Source organism: Mus musculus, chromosome 7 (genome assembly GCF_000001635.26).
Source record: "Mus musculus strain C57BL/6J chromosome 7, GRCm38.p6 C57BL/6J".
NCBI lineage: Eukaryota > Metazoa > Chordata > Mammalia > Rodentia > Muridae > Mus > Mus musculus.
The window spans coordinates 63,907,223-63,925,687 of NC_000073.6; the positions used below are offsets into that span (position 1 = coordinate 63,907,223).

The 18,465-nt window shown below is 50.1% G+C and overlaps 2 protein-coding genes across 2 annotated transcripts in view; one reads left to right on the forward strand and one right to left on the reverse strand.

Moving 5' to 3' along the window:
• Nucleotides 1–18,465, reverse strand: part of Klf13 (Kruppel-like factor 13) — a 52,565-nt gene that overhangs the window by 20,872 nt on the left and 13,228 nt on the right. The gene's annotated exons all lie outside the window — the stretch shown is intronic.
• On the forward strand, nucleotides 9,635–13,317 carry E030018B13Rik (RIKEN cDNA E030018B13 gene). The gene is made up of 3 exons (NM_001256311.1): nucleotides 9,635–9,873; nucleotides 12,018–12,206; nucleotides 12,731–13,317. Exons 1-3 carry the CDS (start codon nucleotides 9,840–9,842, stop codon nucleotides 12,847–12,849), a joined length of 342 nt encoding a protein of 113 aa, NP_001243240.1. The 5' UTR covers nucleotides 9,635–9,839; the 3' UTR covers nucleotides 12,850–13,317.

Below are 18,465 nucleotides of genomic sequence, written 5' to 3' on the forward strand. Positions count from 1 at the left end.
TTAATCCCAGCACCCAGGAAGTAGAGGCAGGTGGACCTCAGTGAGCTGCAGGCCAGGCTGGTCTCCATAGCAAGTTCCAGCCAGGGCTATACGGAGAGTTGGGATGAATTGCTTCTCTTCTACCAGGCCCAGGAGTCTCAAAACAAAACAAAAACAAACAAAAACCAAAACCATGAAAAAACAAGTCAAATCTTAGATGGCAGGGGGGACCCAGGGAAACATGATCACCATAGTCCACTTAATGGATGACAGACAATGATGTCCTTTGCCTTCAGTGATCATAACAACGGTCACATGGCTCTACTTGGAGTAACAACGTATTACTGCTGACCTAGTGCAAATGGCTAAATCAGGTTCAATAGACAGAAAAAGATGAAGATGGATAAACTAATCTCTTCGGCTCCTCAACTACGTTAAGAGCAACCCACGGTGGTCACTTCTATCAAGCAGACACTTTCCTAATGAGTCGCTTCCCACCTGGAAGGTAGGCACACGAACCATCTGCAGTGGGTTGCAAACGCTACCACTAGCCCAGCAACCATTCTTCAGAGGGACGGACTTCAGTTTGAGAGGCTGGCTGTTCTTTGCAGACTGCCCTAGACCTGGCTTGGTGAACTGCTTCTAGGCGCATTTCCTTTAAAAAACGAAAAAGGCAGGGTATACTTCCTTCACTCTCCCTTTCTTCATGCCCTGGTTATGTTCCAATGCTTCTAATACAATAGGAGCAGATGTCATCGTGTCCCATGCTGTGACAATGGCCCAATCTGAATGCTGAAAAATTACTGCAGTGAAAAGTGGGAATGAGCTCAGACCTCTGGTCACCGTCTGTGGCTGTTACACCAGGCCTGGATTGTCCATGTAGGGACCTAGAACCAGAAGGAAGGAGTCCTGGGACCTGGGCCTGGTAGAAGAGAACCAATTCATCCCAACTGTCCTTTGACTACCAAGGGCATGCCTCCTCCCCCCCAATAAATAAACAGTTTGTTCATCATCTCTTTTCTAGCTCTCAGCTCTCCCTAGACCTCCCGTGTTAGACCTAAGGCCAACAGGAACTCTGGGTAAAGCTGATTTCTGATTTCCACAGACACAAATTAACAGACAAAGCAAGAGATAAAGGGCAAGGGTAACACTTAGAAGCTGGAGCTGAGACAACAGAGGCAGTGAAAGGGGGCACTCCTTACCCTATACAATGTACCCAACCCAGGGGATCAGAAGCCTCTGGCAGCTATAGGATTGAGAACATTATTAAAGGCAATGCAAACACAGGATCCCTCTCCTCATGGCTGCCTGCCCACCCTTCCCATACCTGCTACAGCAGAGACTAGCTAATGGAAGGCTTTGAACAGCAAGTCTTCTGGCTCAGGGTGTGGCAGTTTTCTCAACAGAGCCTGGGGAACAGCTCACAGGCTAGATGTAGCCACCCTAAAGTCCGCCCCCTCCCCAATTTGGTTCTGACTCCACCCCTACCCCCACCCCGCAGGGCAGCAGACTCCTCCCTCAGGCAAAGGCCTGAAGAAAATGGCCTAACAGACCTCTACCATCAGAGCAGCACCAGACACCGGAAAACTCAGCCCCTGGCCCTGTAGGTCAAAAGACAGTGGAGAGCAGGGGAAAAGAGTCAGGAATGAGAAACACACTTCCCAAGCTCCCACTACAATCCTGAGGCTGAGCACGGCAGGAGCGGAAGAGGAAGTGCACAAGAGCCGCAGAAGCCTGAGGCAATAAGCAATGGAAGAAAGTGGGTCAGAAATGAAAAGCCCGGTTAGCGTTAGAACAAATGCTGAAGGAAATTCAAAGAGAACAGCATATGGGACAAATGGATAAGGAGGGGAAAGAAGAAATGAAGGCCAATCCAAATAGTTTCAGTCCCTGGCAATGGAACTCCACCCCCACCCCAGGCTGGCCAGATAGCTCATGAAGCAAGTATGTAAGGATACCCTTCACAAGCCACGGGGGGGGGGGGGGGGGGGGGGGGGGGGGGGGGAAGCGGCGCACAGCAGGCATGCTCACAAATCTACCCCTCCCAGAATTGGAGTGATAGCTCAGTGGTTAAGAGCACACTCTGCTCTTATACAGGACCTGATGTCGATTCCTAGCACCCACACTTGGCAGCTCATAACTACCTGTAACTCCAGGTCTAGGGTATCAGACACCCGCCTGCAGACATCTGCACCCACATACACAAACCCACACAAACACGAACATAATTGAAAATGAGAGGGAGTGGGAGGACAATGCAAATTCTGTATGCACGTAGAAATTCTCAAGGACTGGAGAGATGGCTCAGTGGGTAAGAGCACTGACTGCTCTTCCAAAGGTCCTGAGTTCAATTCCCAGCCACCCACATAATGAGATCTGAAGCCCTCTTCTGGTGTGTCTGAATACAGCTATGGTGTACTTATGTATAATAAATAAATCTTTGGGCAGGAGCGAACAGGGAATGAGCAAGCGGGGCTAAACAGAGCGAGCAGAGGTCCTAAAATTCAATTCCCAACAACCACATGAAGGTTCACAACCATCTGTACAGCTACAGTGACTCATATACATAAAAAATAAATAAATCTTAAAAATAAGAAATTCTCAAAAAACTAAATTAAAAATAATAAAGATAAATCTTTAACAAAAAAAAGTATTTGGGCTGGAAAGATGGCTCAGTATTTCAAGTATTTTCAGAGAACCTGGATTAGGTTCCCAGCACTCACATGGCTCAGTTCCAGGAGATCAAACACCCTCTTCTGGTCCCCACAGGTGATCAGGCATACATGTGGCACGTACACACACATACATACATGCAGGCAAACATCCACAGATACAAAACAAAAATAAACAAGTCTTAGGGAGGGGGGGGAGGGGAGGGGAGGGGAGGGGAGGCAGGACAGAGACAGAGAGACAGTCCAGAGAGGAGCCAAGCAGGGGAGACACAAATGGCCAGCAACAGAAGGGCTCTAGCCTTAGCAATGTGGGTTTCATAGTCCCAAGAAAACTCTCACAGGCAAATCTGAACTACCAAGACCAAGATGGAGCCATTTCCCATCCTCTAAGCCCACTCCACACCCTCCTCAGCAGCAGTGGAGGCATGCCCCACTGCTGAAGATGAAGCACACATGAGCTTCCACCCTCCGAGGGACACACCAGCAGGAGCCCAGGCCCAGGAAGACATCTGGAAAACCAGTAACAGAGAAACCTGTGCCAAAGACAACTAGATTTGAGTCGATGGGGGGTAGGAATGAGGCACACACACGTGTTGTACAGGTCCCCTGCAACTCACATGCAGTCACCTACAAATGGATCCTATTACCATGGGAGAGGAGCAAAGGTGCCATGAGTGGGAGGTAGGGGGGGCGGCATCCTCATCTGCCATCACGTAAGTTGAGAGATAAAGCCAGACTCCTTCTTAGAGGCCAAATGCCAAAGGAAACAGCCATGGAACCGAACTGGCAGCACTGCCTTGGGAGAGGCACAGTTGGGGGGGACAACAAAGGAGCCATTTATTATAATAAAATGTGTGCAATAACCTGCTACTTAAGCTTTATAGATTGCCGGATGTGCACACTCACCAATTTTTTTTTTTCAAATAATAGTTTTTTTAAATCCTACTGCAAAACAAAATGGGGTGGACACAACATCTCAGCAGTTCCTTGGAGAATTAAGCCCTGGAGACAGCTGGCCCTGCTGGGTCTCCTAAGGTGTGTGCAGATAAAGCACTTCCCCTGCTCTGGGAGAGGTGGAGGACCATCCTGAAGGAGCTGGGCCTCCCCAGGCTGCCTCTGATTGCCTCCTGCTGGCTTCAGAAGTCAGCGGAGCAGCACAGCCCTGGTGGCAGGAAAGCCGCCCTGTCTTACTCACAGCTAGTTAGAAGCAGAAGCAGAGGGAGGGTCAGGGTATGCTTTTTTAAACTTCCTCTTTTTCCAGTGTGGGGCCCCATGCGTGCAAACACGACACAATCACAGGGCTGCATCCCAACTCTACAGGTGGCCCCAACTTTGAGGTGAGGGGGATCAGGTTTTAGGTTTCTTCAGGTGTCACAGAGTGCTATCCTTCATGCTGGACTTTCAAGTAAAAAAACCAAACCAAAACACCTGGCATTTAAATACGTAGGGTAGAGTAATGGGGTGTTCCAGAAAATCTTTCAAAACAACTGGGAGGGCGAGATGGGGTGGTGTTTGCGGGATGTTCCTCACTATGGTAGTTTAGCAATCAATCCCAAGCAACAGGCCCAACACACTGGCCGCACTTCCTCCCTAGCTGGAAGGCCTGCTCCAGGGTTTGCCCATCCTCCCCTCCCTGGGTGGGTCCATCCTGTAGCCTGAAGCCTTGGACCTGCACAATCACTGTCCCTTCACTGGAGTCTAGTGTGCGTTCCATGACTGGCAAGGCAATGCTGGGCAAACACTAAGGCTGCACTTGGCAAACATGTGACATGCTAGGGCACGGGGCCATTGGGGGATGGGGGTGACTGTAGCCAAGTGCTACATCTGACCCCAGACTATAAACCTGGGTGCTGTGGTCAGCAATTCTCAGGGGGTGAGGCAGGGCTGTGGGGGTATGACATTTTCCTGGCACTAGCCTGGTTTTGATATAAAAGGAGAACGAAATGGAAGCAGGCATCATCTTGTGCTCAAAGCCTGGAAGCACCTAGGGGTACAGGGGCCTACGACTGTGGCCCTGGGCTTATGCCCAGAAAACCCCTCCTTCAAGGCTAGGCAGCAGAAGCTGCCTCACACAGGCTGATGGCTCACTGTGGGAACTCTGGCCACACCACTGCAGCCCCCCTTCCCAGCAGCTATTCTTGGTCTGTGTCTCCCTTTGGGGGGAGGATAAGGGTGGAAACGATCAGAAGCTAAAGTTAGCAAACTGCAAACAATTGAGGCCAGGAATCTGAGGTCAGCTGAGGACAACAGTTTGTTCTCTGTGGCCCTGAGGTGGTTTAGCAATAAAGGGAACTGAAAATGAAAACAGTTCTGGAAGGCACCCAAGCCCTGCTGGGATCAGACACGCTGAGGGTGGCCCCAGGTGGGCCAGGCCAGATGGCATAGCAGACCCCTCCCATGGTATCCCACTTTGCAAGGAGATCCTCTATATCCTGGCAACACACTCAAGGGCACCTACAACTCTGGCTACAGAGATCTTCCAACAACCCTTCCTAGTGCTAAGCTAGCTGAGACGTTTTTTTGCTGGGTGGCCAGCACCATAGCTGTAAAGCCTACAACGACTGCACCTTATAACCAGGCTGGCAAGGCTCTTGATCTGGGCCTGTTGGCCATTTTCCTTTTTAACATGACCCACTGAAACTGCCTTGGTGACAAAGAAAGCAAGCCAAAAGGGAATCTGAGGGGTGCCAGGAGACTCACTTCAGCAGGAGGCTGCTTAAGCCTAGTTCCAGGGCGGGGCGTTGCTTCTCCGTCACTACCCTCTGCAGCCCCTCCTCTTGAAGGCCCACCCAGTGTTTGAGTAGGACACAGGCTGAGAGGAGGTGCCAGTGGCGCCCAGTCTGGCCAGCTGTGTCATGGCTGCAGACAGGCAGGGGTGGGGGTGGGGCTGGGGCTGGGGGACACAGTCTAACCTTGTCCTGCTCCGTGCTGAAAAGCTTCCCTTCCCAACAACAGCTCCTACCCAGGAGGACCCACTGCACAGTGTCCTGGGTTTCTTCTATCTGGTGATGTCCACCACTGGGAACTTAGAAATGATGCCCTCCCTGTTCCTTAGGGAATCTGGCTTTGGCCATGTGATAAAAGAGATCGAATACAACCTTTTATTAAGTGTCTTTCAATCCATTTGTGAATGTTGAAAGAAATGAATCAAACAGAAGGCATATGAGGGGGCAGGAGAGATGACTCAGTGGTTAAAAAAAGTATTGCCTGCACTGAGGTCCTGAGTTCAATTCCCAGCAACCACATGGTGGCTCACAAACATCTGTCATGGGATCTGATGCCCTCTTCTGGTGTAAAACAAGTAAATACATAAGCAAAGAAATCTTTAAGAAAAAAGAAACGGAAAAAAAAGAAAAAGAGGTCCCATCCCCAAGGTCAGGTGTTAGCATTCTGTCTAAACTCCACCCCACAGTTACCTGGCAACAGCCAGTTAGGCCTGACCCACTAAAAAAGGGAGCTACTTGGCCTCTCCTTCTCTTGCTCTTCCCTTCTGCTGTCCCCTCATCCCTTCCCCCCTCTTTCCCCATTCCCTCCCCGCCCCTCGCTCCACGTGCTCATGGCCGGCCTCTACTCCTCCCTTCCCCCACTCTGCCTGTCTCTGCCTCTACTACCCACTAACTCCCCTCCCCAGGCCTTGGATAAACTCTATTCTATACAATGCAGTCACGTGGCTGGTCCGTCAGGGGGAAGGAATGCCTCAGCATGGGAACATGCTGAGTTGACCCCTTCCACCATACCTTACCACACCTCCATAGAACATATCCCCCCTTTCTCTTTCTCTCTTTATAAACACAATAGTGGTCCGTACGAGAGGGAAGAAGCCAGATCCCTCCCTGGGCGTGAGTGCGCTTCTTTCTCAAGAAATAGGAGTTTCCTGATGGTGCATAGTGGGGGACAGGGTGATTCTGCCTAGGGTGCCCTGGGCCAGAGTCAGACAGACCACCACCAAGAGACACTGCACACAGCTGTCAATCTCAGCAGTCACTAAGTCTGCTGTCCACACTTGGCCAGGCGGAGCCAGCAGGGCCCACTTTATTACAGTGGCCACTAAGTCTGCATTCCACGCAGAAGCCAGAATTCTAACAGCCTTAAGGGCGCAGGCACATGGTAAAGCCCATGGGGCCCTTCCTGCAGACAGCTGGGTAAAGTGGAAAGTGGTGGTGTAGCCCACTGTAAGCATTCTGTGGGCTGGCCCCGTACAGGCTTCTGTTAGAAACTCCTTCCTTCAACTGCTACACCTGAGAACACTATGGGATGTCTTTCAAGGCTGGATCTTAAAGCATTCAGGGTGTGAGGCAGAGCCACGGGGTGTGCTGTTTCCCTGGAAGCAGCTTTATTTCCCTTTAAAAGGAGAGGCTACAGTTCCTGGGTGAAGGGTGAGTCTGGGCCCTTCTTGTTGCAAGCCTACTTCAACAGTGACTTCTGTTTACTGCAAAATTCTCTCGACTTCCTTCTTTGCTGAGGTATGGAGCACAGGAGTCCTAAGGCCTTGCTAAAGACTACTTACTGACCCTTGAAAGGCACATTCCTTAGCTGACTCCTAGGAATTCACACTAGAATTACTGAGGATAGCAGTCACAAGGCTGCCTCAGGAGAGTATGGAGATGGCCATGCTTATCTGACCTGGGGCTTGAGTAAGGAGGCAGAGAACCCGACTGCACGGGAGCAGCCCACTGAAGGCCAGGCTAGGGTTGTGGGATGGGTAAGCACAAGGCTCTGGATGTCGTTTCTAGCAAAGCGCACACCCAGGCTGAAAACCACTAGTGCCTTGTGGACACTCCCACAATCAAGCAAGTGGCAGAGCAAATGACTGGGAAGCTAAGGCTCTGGGTTCAATTTCTAGCACCACCGCCGCTGACAATGTCAACAAGAGCGATGACTGTAGGTGAAGGGCTTCATTTCCTCGCAGAATCTTTCCTGGACAGCTTCCTGTTGCCTAAATCAGAAAAGTAAGTGAAGAAAAGACGCTCAAGTCAGTGTTTCAACAAGGTAATGTCTTTCCGAACAGCAGCACACACCTTACGCTGCCCCCACAACCCCAACAATGAGACTCAACTGTCAACTCAGGCTTCTCAGACCTTGACATAATTTGGAATCTGCCTCCAGGTCCTGGGATGGTGGGGGTGGAGTGTTCTTGCAGAGCTGTTCTGAAGACAGAAGACTCCTCCACTTGGACAACCATGGCCTATCTATCTTCTAGCATCTTTCACTGTCAGCACCATGTTCTCACAGGAGGGCCACGAAGACCACTCCATCCCACAAGGATCCAGGCCAGTGGCTGCCAAGCCTGGGCTTTGGCTAAACTTTGGGGGATTCTCAGAGCTCAGTGGGCTTCACATTCCCTGCTGACCTGAACTATACTTCTTAAGAGAACTGACTCTAGGCTTGAGCAGCCTGCTCCCTTGAGGTCTTTATAGGTTGGACAGAGCCAGACCCTGTGTAGGTTGCAAGTCCTAGCAAGTATAAGTGCAGGAACCCTAGACCACATTATACACCAAACAGCTTTCTCCAAACTGGTGAATGGACTCCAGGTTTATGCCCTTTACCATGAACCATGATAAAAACTCTTTCAGGGAAACACATAATTCCTAAATGGTAACTATGTGAGGGAGGAGCATCCTCACCGACAGCTACCCTCGCCTCCTCGGAGATCCACACTGAGACCCACTCACAGATGTCGATGTCCAGCAACAGACAGCTATTCTCCTTCTACCATGGCATGGACTATAGACCTATGTGTTGAATGGGCACCTTGGAGCCTGTTCTCTCACTGGTCTGCTTTTTCTAGCCTGCAAGGACTAAGAACTAAGAACTCAGCCGGGCAGTGGTGGTGCACGCCTTTAACCCCAGCACTTGGGAGGCAGAGGCAAGTGGATTTCTGAGCTCAAGGCTAGCCTGGTCTATAGAGTGAGTGCCAGGACTACACAGAGAAACCCTGTCTGGAAAAACCAAAAAAGAGCAGAGGCTGCATGTAGTAGTGTCTCTAAGACCTAGGATGACTGAAGGTCAGAGCCCCTGTTCCCAGGACATCGCAGGATGAAGAGCGCACCATCTAGGTCACAGCTCAGTGAAGGCTGCTATCACCATCCAGCAGCTTTAAGAATGCTATGAGTACTTGCGATTCAGTCAGGAATACAAGGCTGATCACATCCTACCATCTACCTTCATGTAGAAGTCCAGGGAGTATTGAATTAATCTGCTTTTGATGAACTTAGTAGTTAGACTCAAGTTCACATTGGTAGGGTAGCTGTGACCCCACCTCCCAATGGACTATGTCTGCCCAGCAGAAACAGCCTTCGAGCAGTTCCAAGGACTTAGGCCACACGCGTAACAGCATACATAGGCCTGCCAACACCCACTTGTATAGCAGCTCCCTGGGTCCCTCTTTCTCCAGCCATCAGCATGTTTCCTCTCTAGTGCTGTGGGGTCCAGACGAAGCACAACCCTCACACTTAAGCAGCAGAAACTCTAGGACTATAAGGGGTAAGGTAATATAGAGCAAAGGCCAAGACCTGGCAGGGGACCAGCATGAGCACAGCATGAGATGCTCTGGCGTCTCCCTGTGTCCCACTGCTACCATACAAGATACAGGATTCCACACGGGGGAAGGTGGCTGTGGGTCCATCTGGAGTTCTGGGAAGAGCATCACAGGCCAGACAATGATGTAATATTGTAACATATTACAAATCCAGTTTCCACTTCCTCTCCCTAAATGGGTGGCAGAAGCATTTCCCAAGGGGTCTAGTATTCCCCAAGATGAAGTAACAGAGCTGTGGTCCTGAAGAGAGGCAGAGTGCAGGAAAAGTCCTATGAAGAGGAGCAACAGGCAGACCCAAGAAGACACAGAATCTAACCCTACCCCCATCATCTATGCCACCTGATTCGACAAACACTGCACACACTGTGTCTCCTCCCAAAATCCATGTTGAAATCTTCTCATGGAACACGATGGCACAAGGGGGCTGAAACCTCTGACGTGAATTAGTTTTCATAATTGGGATAGAAGAGTGCACCCTCTGACACTGAACTTGAAGCTGACATGAACTTGGCCTTCCGGCCTCTAGAAGGTCCTTCTGTTCTCAAGACTTCTGGTCCACGCACGGCATATGACAAGCAGCCCAAAAGATGAAGTCTAGAAATGGTCCATGCTAAAACTAACTCAGTCAACTGAGGGTCCTGAATAAAGAGATGGAGGCCAGAGATGCAGACCGTGGAGATTTGAGTAAGTATGGTCCCCACAGCTCATGTGTTTGAATGCTTAGTCATCAGTGGGTGGCAGGATTTGAAAAGGATGAAGAGGTGTGCCCTTCGGGCAAGAACTGGGGGTGGGATCTGAGGTTTCAAAAGCCCACGTCAGGCCCAGAGAGTCCCTCTCTGCTTACGGAATCAGGATGCAGAACTCTCAACTACTTCTTCAGGACTATGTCTGCCTATCTGCCTTCACCGTCCTCACCATAGTGATAATGGACTAACCTCTGAAACTGTAAGTAAGCCCCCAATTAAATGTTTCCTTTTCTAAGAGTTGCCGAGGTCATGGAGTCTCTTCATAGCAACAGAACAGTGACCAAGACACAGGCTGAGCAAGCATGACACATGACTCCTCTAACGCATGCAGTTCTCTGTGGCCAGAGCAGGCACTCACACCTGTGCAGTGACTGCCAGCCAAGATATGGCTGATAACAAAGGCTACCTGTCCCTGGGCCGTTTATTCCTAAGTCTTCAGTGAGAACAAGGCCAAGCAGCTCGCTCTCCTCCCTTGGGTGCATCTTCTGGGGCTGCTGAATTTCTTCTTTGAACATTTCTGTATCAGTAAAATGGTCTGCAGTAACCTATCACTTTCTGTAAAAACGTGTGTGTGTGTGTGTGTGTGTGTGTGTGTGTGTGTGTGTGTGTGTGCTTGCTTGCTATTCCTGTTGCTGCTCTTGTCTGGAACACACAAGTTGAGCTGGCAGCACGCCCTCTGTGTTCTGCTGTCAAGTCGATGTACAATGTGCCTCGGGGTAAATGGGGTGGTACAGGCACCTGCTGCTCCATGTGCTTCTGCAGTGAACTTTCGTTTGGACTTTATCCCATGCAGGTCATTCTGGCAAGAAAGGCAAGTGTCCGCCCCAGCCCCATGCTTGACTTGAATAGAGCCAGGGATTACCCTTTCCTGAGTCACCAGCAAGAGAGCTCCAGTGTGGGTCTTGTCCCCAGCTTCCAGACACTAATATGCCCAGAGAAAACAAGAAGCAGCCTCCCGGGTGAGGGAGAGCCACAGAGTGGAACAGAGGCCAGGCTCTAAGTGTGCGGGGCATGACTGAGAACCATGCCTTTCCTTCTTGTGCTGAGGACCAATGCTATCCTTGGGGGCTGGTAACCAGGAAAAGCATACACACTCATACTCTACTAAACTGTATGAAAACACAGAGGTGGCAACACCCCACAACACCCATGCTGCACAGGGTTCCAGATGCCTGGAGGGAGCAGAGAGATTTGAGTCCTTCAAGATACCCTTGGGTGGTGATCACAAATGCCTGTGGCCACTTCTTCCCTTGGCCTCCCAAGTCATGCTGTCATCTACCTGTCCCATCTCAGCCTTTCATGCTGATGGGACTCTGGTGCAGATCTCTCCTCTCTCAGAAGTTATCACTTAATCCACAGACCAGGATCACATACCACCAGAGTCAAGGCACTGTGCGTGGCCAGTCTCCTGAGGTACGCCCTGTTATAAATGGCTGCCCTGGCCTTGTACCCCCAGGATGTCTATCTCTGGGGGCTGAAACGTTTCTAACTCCCTCATTTCCACAGCCACAGATGCTGATGGCAGCAATTCCCATAGTGCACTAGTCCAGTGGGTCTCACAAAAGAAGTAGGTAGCCTTGGTGTGCCCAGGTAGTTCCCAGGGTGCATACAGAAGCCTTTTCCTCATAGGGCTAGTTCTGCTGACAGAGCTCTGTGAGGACACTTTCTGATTCCTCGAGAGTGGCCACATCCCAACAGAGCTCACTCCTCAAGCCCTTACATCCTCCTACCCGTTGTGTGCTGTCACAGGTCCAGGGGACAGGGACCAAGCTCCCACTCTTGCCTGCCTAATAGCACAGCCTATTCCTATTGCAGCCCCACCCCACCCCACCCCCCACCCCGCCAACCCTGAACCCCAGGATGCATCTTTCCTTGGATAAACCTTGGTGTTTATACAGAACCATCGTGGGGTCTGGCCAGCCCATAGTGGGTGCTCTGGCTGAACTCCCACTCTCCTCCTTTAGAACAAGAAGGGAGGAGCATACATATCCAACCAGCAGCTGCTCACTGTACCCAGCGGTGGGCAGGACTGCAACTGGAATCCTCTCCTGTGGGTTGTCACGTGTCTTCTTTGGACCATAGAGCAAGGATCTGATATGACCGACAGTGTGTTCAGCACTCACGCAGGGTGTGCAGGTGCACATGAAGCAGAAGGCTACCCAGCGGAGTGGTCCTGCATCACATCGGTCAGTGGTGATGGCTCTCAGGCCCAACAGAGCACATGCTCAACAGATGAGGTCTACCCATTTGGGCACACCAGAAGCCAGTGTGGTAAGAAAGGGGCCACAGTGTGGGGTCAGGAGGCCCCAGAGCAGCTCACACCCAGGTTTTCTCAACCATGTCCACAACACACATTCGCTGAAGGATTTTCAGTCTCAGGATATGATCTGGTGACACACTTCCCTCCCCCACAGCTCACAGCTTGCCCTCAAGCACACCAAAGCCACTTGGGCCTAGACCTGCCCCACCCCAACAACACTTTAGCCAGGCACCTCCCTCAGGGAAGAGGGAGGTCCCTAGGAGGCTGGCCAAGGGGGCCGGAGAAAGAACATGAGCTTCCCAGAAGTGCCCTCAGGTATCCCAATCCTCAGGACAGAAGAACCAGACAAGCCAGAGCCCTCACAACATTCAGGGACAAGGAGAAGAACCTCATGTCACTTACCCAGCACTTCCTAATCATACCCCACAAAGGCACTTACTTACAGTCACGCTCAGCAAGTGTCACTGGTCAGAACTGCCCCCACCCCTCTCTCTACTTTACTCCCTTGACCCTACCCATCACCTCTCTCCCCAAGCACAGGGCTTCTCCCAGGATGAAGGACAAACTAAGAAGGAACAGAAGGGAGTTAGAAAGCACTGGCCTCATACCTCCACAGTTCACACCCAGCCCAGCAACCATCCTGAACTTCCCTGAAGCATCATGGGCAGAAGAAGAGGGACACTGAGAGGCTCTCGGCCGGGACACCTCAGCCTCTTCTTGGGTGGGTTACCTAGGCTTCTCTACCTTCACTCCACCTAGCTAGCTGCCTTCCCCTACACATCAAGACCAGGGAGGACCCTACAATACCTTACAATACCATGGCCACTTGACCATGGTAATGTATAAGGAGAAGAGAACCAAGCAGAACAACAACAAAAAAGTACCCCCAAAATATCCATGGTCTCCATTTTGTGTCAACTGCTCCTGAGCATGAGGCCTCCCTGGAGTGTGGTTGATACATCCAGTGATAACCTTCTAACCTTCTAGTAATTTCCTTTGCCAGCAAGTATCAATTGCAATAGCTTCTTCATTAGGAGTATTTTGTATCCATTTGTATCCATGCTGGGATTTTGTCTGGTTTGAATTCCAGCAGCAGGTCTTATGCATGCTAACAGTCTCTGTGAGTTCATTGTTTGGATTCTTTCTTGACAGAGGAGGGAGGGAGAGACAGAGAGGGAGAGGGAGAGGGAACAAGTTGGTAGACGGGAAAGTAGGGAGGCTCAGGGAAGAGTTGAGGAGGGAAAAGACAATTATCAAAATACATAAATTAAAAAACCCAAATAGTTAAATAAATAAATAAATAAATAAATAATAAATAAGCAAGCCAGGCAGAGGGAACTGAGGCTCAGCTCCTAAGTGAATTCCTGCCCGTAAGCAATAGGGCAAAAACAAGGCCACTACCTCACAGGTACCAAGTGCCCATGGGCTGGAAAGTACTGTTGGGTGTGTGTCTTAAGGCTGAGGAAGATTCATCAGACTAAAGGCATCCTTGAAAGCCAGGCTCTTTATACATAGTACTTTATTTATTGACCACTGACCAAAGCAACATGTGGCTCACAGGTCTCTGAGGGCAATGCAAGCTACCTCACATAAAGGAAATGGGAACCAGCCACACACAACCCACGGGCTGAGTGGGCTGGGCACGAGACCATTCCCAAGCTAAGACTGTTCAGGGGACTAGCCTCAGCACCTCCCAAGCCTACTAAGAAGGCTAGGTTGGATAATACTATGTACTGGAGTCAAGGGTACATGTAAGCTACCTACACACTTGGGCCTCTCTAGGAAGGCCTTCTAGGGGTACCTCTGCCAGAAGGTGCACAGCCATTCTGTCTTACATGGTATGATAGCAGAGCCTGAGCCCAACACTTAGCCATTTTTTTCCTGTAGTTGTAAACTGTCTCCTACCAATGAGATGTAGGTTGAGCTTCTATAGACCAGGGTGGAGGCTCATGGGTAGGTATCTGGTCTTTACTGGGACAAATTAGCACCAGACTCCAAGGGTCTCCACAGAAATCCCTACTGGTCTTCATGTCTTCCCATTTTCCTTCTTATTGCTAGGCACAAAGATGGAGGCAAGTCCTAGAACAGCACATGGCCTAGGTACACACAGTACATGGGCAGAGATGGGAGGCTTCCTGGAACACAGAGTACATCTCTTATACATCTGTTCTAACAGCCCCCAAGCTTTGCTTTCTACTTACTCCATGGTCTTCAGGACATCCAAATGTGGTCAATTAAACCGCCTCGCCACTGGATCTTCCAGGATGGTTCTGAGTAGACGCCTAAGCAGTACATCCTGTATAGGGTATAGGACAGCCCCTAAAGGGGATCAGATGCCCTACCCACCCACTCCCCAAAAAAGGGGGGGGGGAAGAGAGAGAGAGAGAGAGAGAGAGAGAGAGAGAGAGAGAGAGAGCGCGAGCAGTCAGGGAGGGAGGGAGGGAAAGAGACTGTTCTAAAGACCACAGGAACAGAACTCAGAAATGCATGGCAGCAGCATGCTCTGTCTAAGCAGGGCCTTGCGCAGGCAGAAGGTCAAGCTACCTCATGTTCCCCAACAAATAGGTTCTCCACAGGGGCAACATTCTTAGGTATCATACCTCGGGAGCAATCAGATACAAGGGGAAAGGCAAGCCATGTTCTTATTTATAATCAGTCAACATGCTCACCTCAGACCACACAGGAAGCATTTTCATGCCAAATACACTAACGGGAAGATGCCGAGAAGACAGGAAAGAGGTAGAAAGGGTGGTTCACAGCTGAGAAGCCAACCTCAAAAATGCTTCCAGGCTTCCCTTTAGGAAACAATTGTTGCATTTGCAAATAGAGTTGCTCCCCCCCCCCCAAAGAAAATTAAGCATGGGGTGACGGAGCGTGGGGGAGGGGAGCATGGGGGTGGTAGGAGGCTAAAGCTGGCAAAAGTAATCACTTCTGAAAAGAATGCCTGCTGAAGCCAGAGCAGCCCAGGGAGGTCACAGATAGAGCAGCCGGTCTTCTGTGTCCTAATAGGCTCCCTATGCCACTCATGTCCATGCACTGACAGCAGGCCTGTCCCAGGAGTCCACAGAAATACTGGGTATGTGTCTACAAACAGCATGTCTGAGCCTTCAGACTATGAAGGTACAAAATCGGCCATGACACCTGGATGGTGCTAGTTTCCCTGTAGAACAGGCTAACACCCTTGCTCAAGACTTCTGGAAAGTATAGCCCAGAGCACATCTGGACTCGGGACTGTTTCTCTTTGGGTGGGGACACTTTGCAAGGCTGGCATTGCTGCCACCTCCTATGAAACTGTCTGAAACTACAGACCTGGTGTGGGCTACTGGCCTTCAGCCCACTAAGCCTTATCCAAGCCGTTCACCTTGAGGTTTCAGATTATCTGCTCCTGATAAATTAGTCCAACTGAATACAATTAACTGAACTTGGGAGGTCTTGGTTACCTAGCAACAAATGAGATGGGGCTGACACTCCCTAATCTGAACCCAGTTTAATACTAGCTAGGAGGTCTCCATAGCAATCCAAGGATGCTCATGGAAGCTTGCAGTTCTTTCTGCTGTAGTTAGGTCCTTCAGAGAAGGTTATGGGGATCTATGGGCATGACAAGCAGCAGAACCATCTGGGCATCCATGAGCAAAACTGCAGGGCTATTAAAGAGAAGGCTCAGTAGTTCAGAGCACATGCTGCTCTTACAGATGAGGGAGGTTCAGTTCCCAACACTGAAATCGTGGCTCACCACTGTCTATAACTCCAGCTCTAGGGGATCTGAAGCCCTCTTTTGGCCTTGGAATGTACTGCACTCACATGGTGAACTTACAAGCAAAAGAGTTACATTAAAAACTTCCAGGACAATTCAGGGTGTGGTATCTCCCAGCACTTGGGAGACAGAGGCAGATTTCTATGTGTTCAAGGCCAGCCAGGTCTACAAAGGGAGTCCTGGACAGCCATGGCTGGTTACATTCAGAAACCCTGATTTGAAAAACAAACAAAAACACCAAAAGCCAAAAAAAAAAAGAAAAAAAAAAAAAAAACCCCTTCAGTACATGAAATTCTGCTTTATCAGGCAACATCCATGCACGCAGGCAGGGGTGGGTAGGTGCCACAGGGTGCCTAAGCACAAACCCTCTTGGACATTTGAGTCATTTTCTCTTCTGCTCTTCAGAGGTCATCATGACCAGACAGACTGGAACTAAGGATGAAAACTCAGGGTGGTGTTCAGCCCGCTTGTACTTCAAGGCCAAGGCTCCTTACTAATGAGCTATAGTATCTTTGTTTACACAATAAGGTATTATCAAACAGAATGCATTCCTCAAAGCAAAATAGCACAATGGGTAAGGACACCTGTCACCAAGCCTGGTAAGCTGAGTTTGATCTCTGGAATCCACATGGTAGAGAGAACTCACTCCCCCGGGATGTCCTCTGACCTCCACGTACATGTATGCTGTGGGATGTGCACGTGTGCATGCACACACACACAAAAGTAAATGTAAGAGCAACTTTTAAAAAAATGAAACACCAAGAGGTTTTTAAAGAAGGGCACTAAAGCACGCCATCTATGAAGTCAAACCTCACACAGCTGGCCAGGGACAGAGACAGCAACACCACTGGGCCTTATAGACAACACAACAAAAGTCTCGTGTCCATGCTTTAGGGTCTTCACCACCCCTCGTTGCAATGGTAAAAACTCTAGTTGGTTTTTAACACAATAAAATAAATTCTGGAAAACAAAAAAACCCAAAAACCTCAATTCTGCAAACATCCTTAAAAAGATAACCCTTGGTCATATTAGCAGGACCATGTCTAAGTTACACAGAGTGGGGTGGGAAGGTACTCTCAGTGATGGGGACACCAGGCAGCTCTCTACTCAGGGGCTAGGCCAGGCCTCTTGCTGAAGGCCAGCTGCTGCTCCCTAGTGAAAGCAGGAGGAGCTGGCATGTTTAGACAGGGGAAGCAAAGGCAGCCCTGAATCTGAAATCAGGGCAGCCAATCTGGACATTCCTCTGGTGCTGGGTTGGGGGCCTGCCACATGTGACAACTCTTAACGGCTACTGCAGAGAGTTGCTTTCCTGGCAGGTCCACACTGAAAATGGAATAAACAGCCCATAAAACAATCCAGCCCCCTTGACATACATAAACCACGAGACTGACACTACACAACCGTAAGGGGAGCCTCAATGGATAAACCATCCACCAGGTGACCTAGACCAACATTTCTGGCCAGAAAAGTGAATGAATGCGCTTCCCAGCTTACTCACCAGGCTCTTTGTTGGGGCAAGGATATATAAGGTGACCTGTCGGAGAAGAGACCCTGGCAAAACAGGAGGCCATGGGAACCTGCTGCTGAATCTACTCATGGGCTGGCCATTCCCACAGGGACACTCCCATCAACAGCCAAGCATGTGGGCAGGAGAGCCTGGCCAGGTGCAGCTGACCCAGGCTGCCAGACTGCCTGCAAGAACAGTTAGAGTTTAACAGCAAACATAATCCTCACTGGCATGGCTGAGGTGTAAAACCAGTTCACACCCTAGACTCCTCCAGGAAGACTGGCTCTGGGCAGGAAGGTAGGTGGCCCCCGGGCTCTGGAAGCTCCACTTATGGGCATCTGAGAAGAGAAACAGCTCCCCAAAATTTTCCATGGAACTTAATCAGCCTCAAAGCCAATAAATCCTGGTGTGGTGTTTACGTAAGCGCTCCTAGCCTCTGGCCCTCAGCCAGTACTCCGAAGCCTACGCTGTGCCAGCTGTCGGCAGTGGGGTGCCCTCTCTGCTGCCCCCACCCTGCCTCACCAACCTAAAAGAAAGTCAATGAATCACAGAAATGTTCCTCCTATAAAAGGAATATAAATGTTTATTAAGAAATTATGGGAACCAGGTCAGGCATTTTGCAATCTTAGTCATACTAGCTAATTAAAAAAAAAAAAAAAATCAAAATAGAAACCCATCTTAGAAACTTGAGACAATGAAAGCTTCTCCAGCCAAGGAGCCCTTGGATCCCAGACTCAGCTTGGTTGTCAAGGCAACTCAGTATTTACCTCCAGTTCTGCTGTGTAGGAGGACCCTGGCTGGGACCAGGAACAGCCAACCAAGCCACCTCCTCCCCAACACCACAGAGGATAGGTGCCAGGGTGTCCCCAGAGAGCGGAAGGAGGAAGCCACAGCTTCCTTCATGGCTACGCAGTCGTCTCCCCTGCATAGCTACCTACAGCACAAAGGAGAGGCGCCCACATTCTCCTTCCTTCAGTCCCCTGTGCCCCGGGGTTCCTTGGGGGTTGGA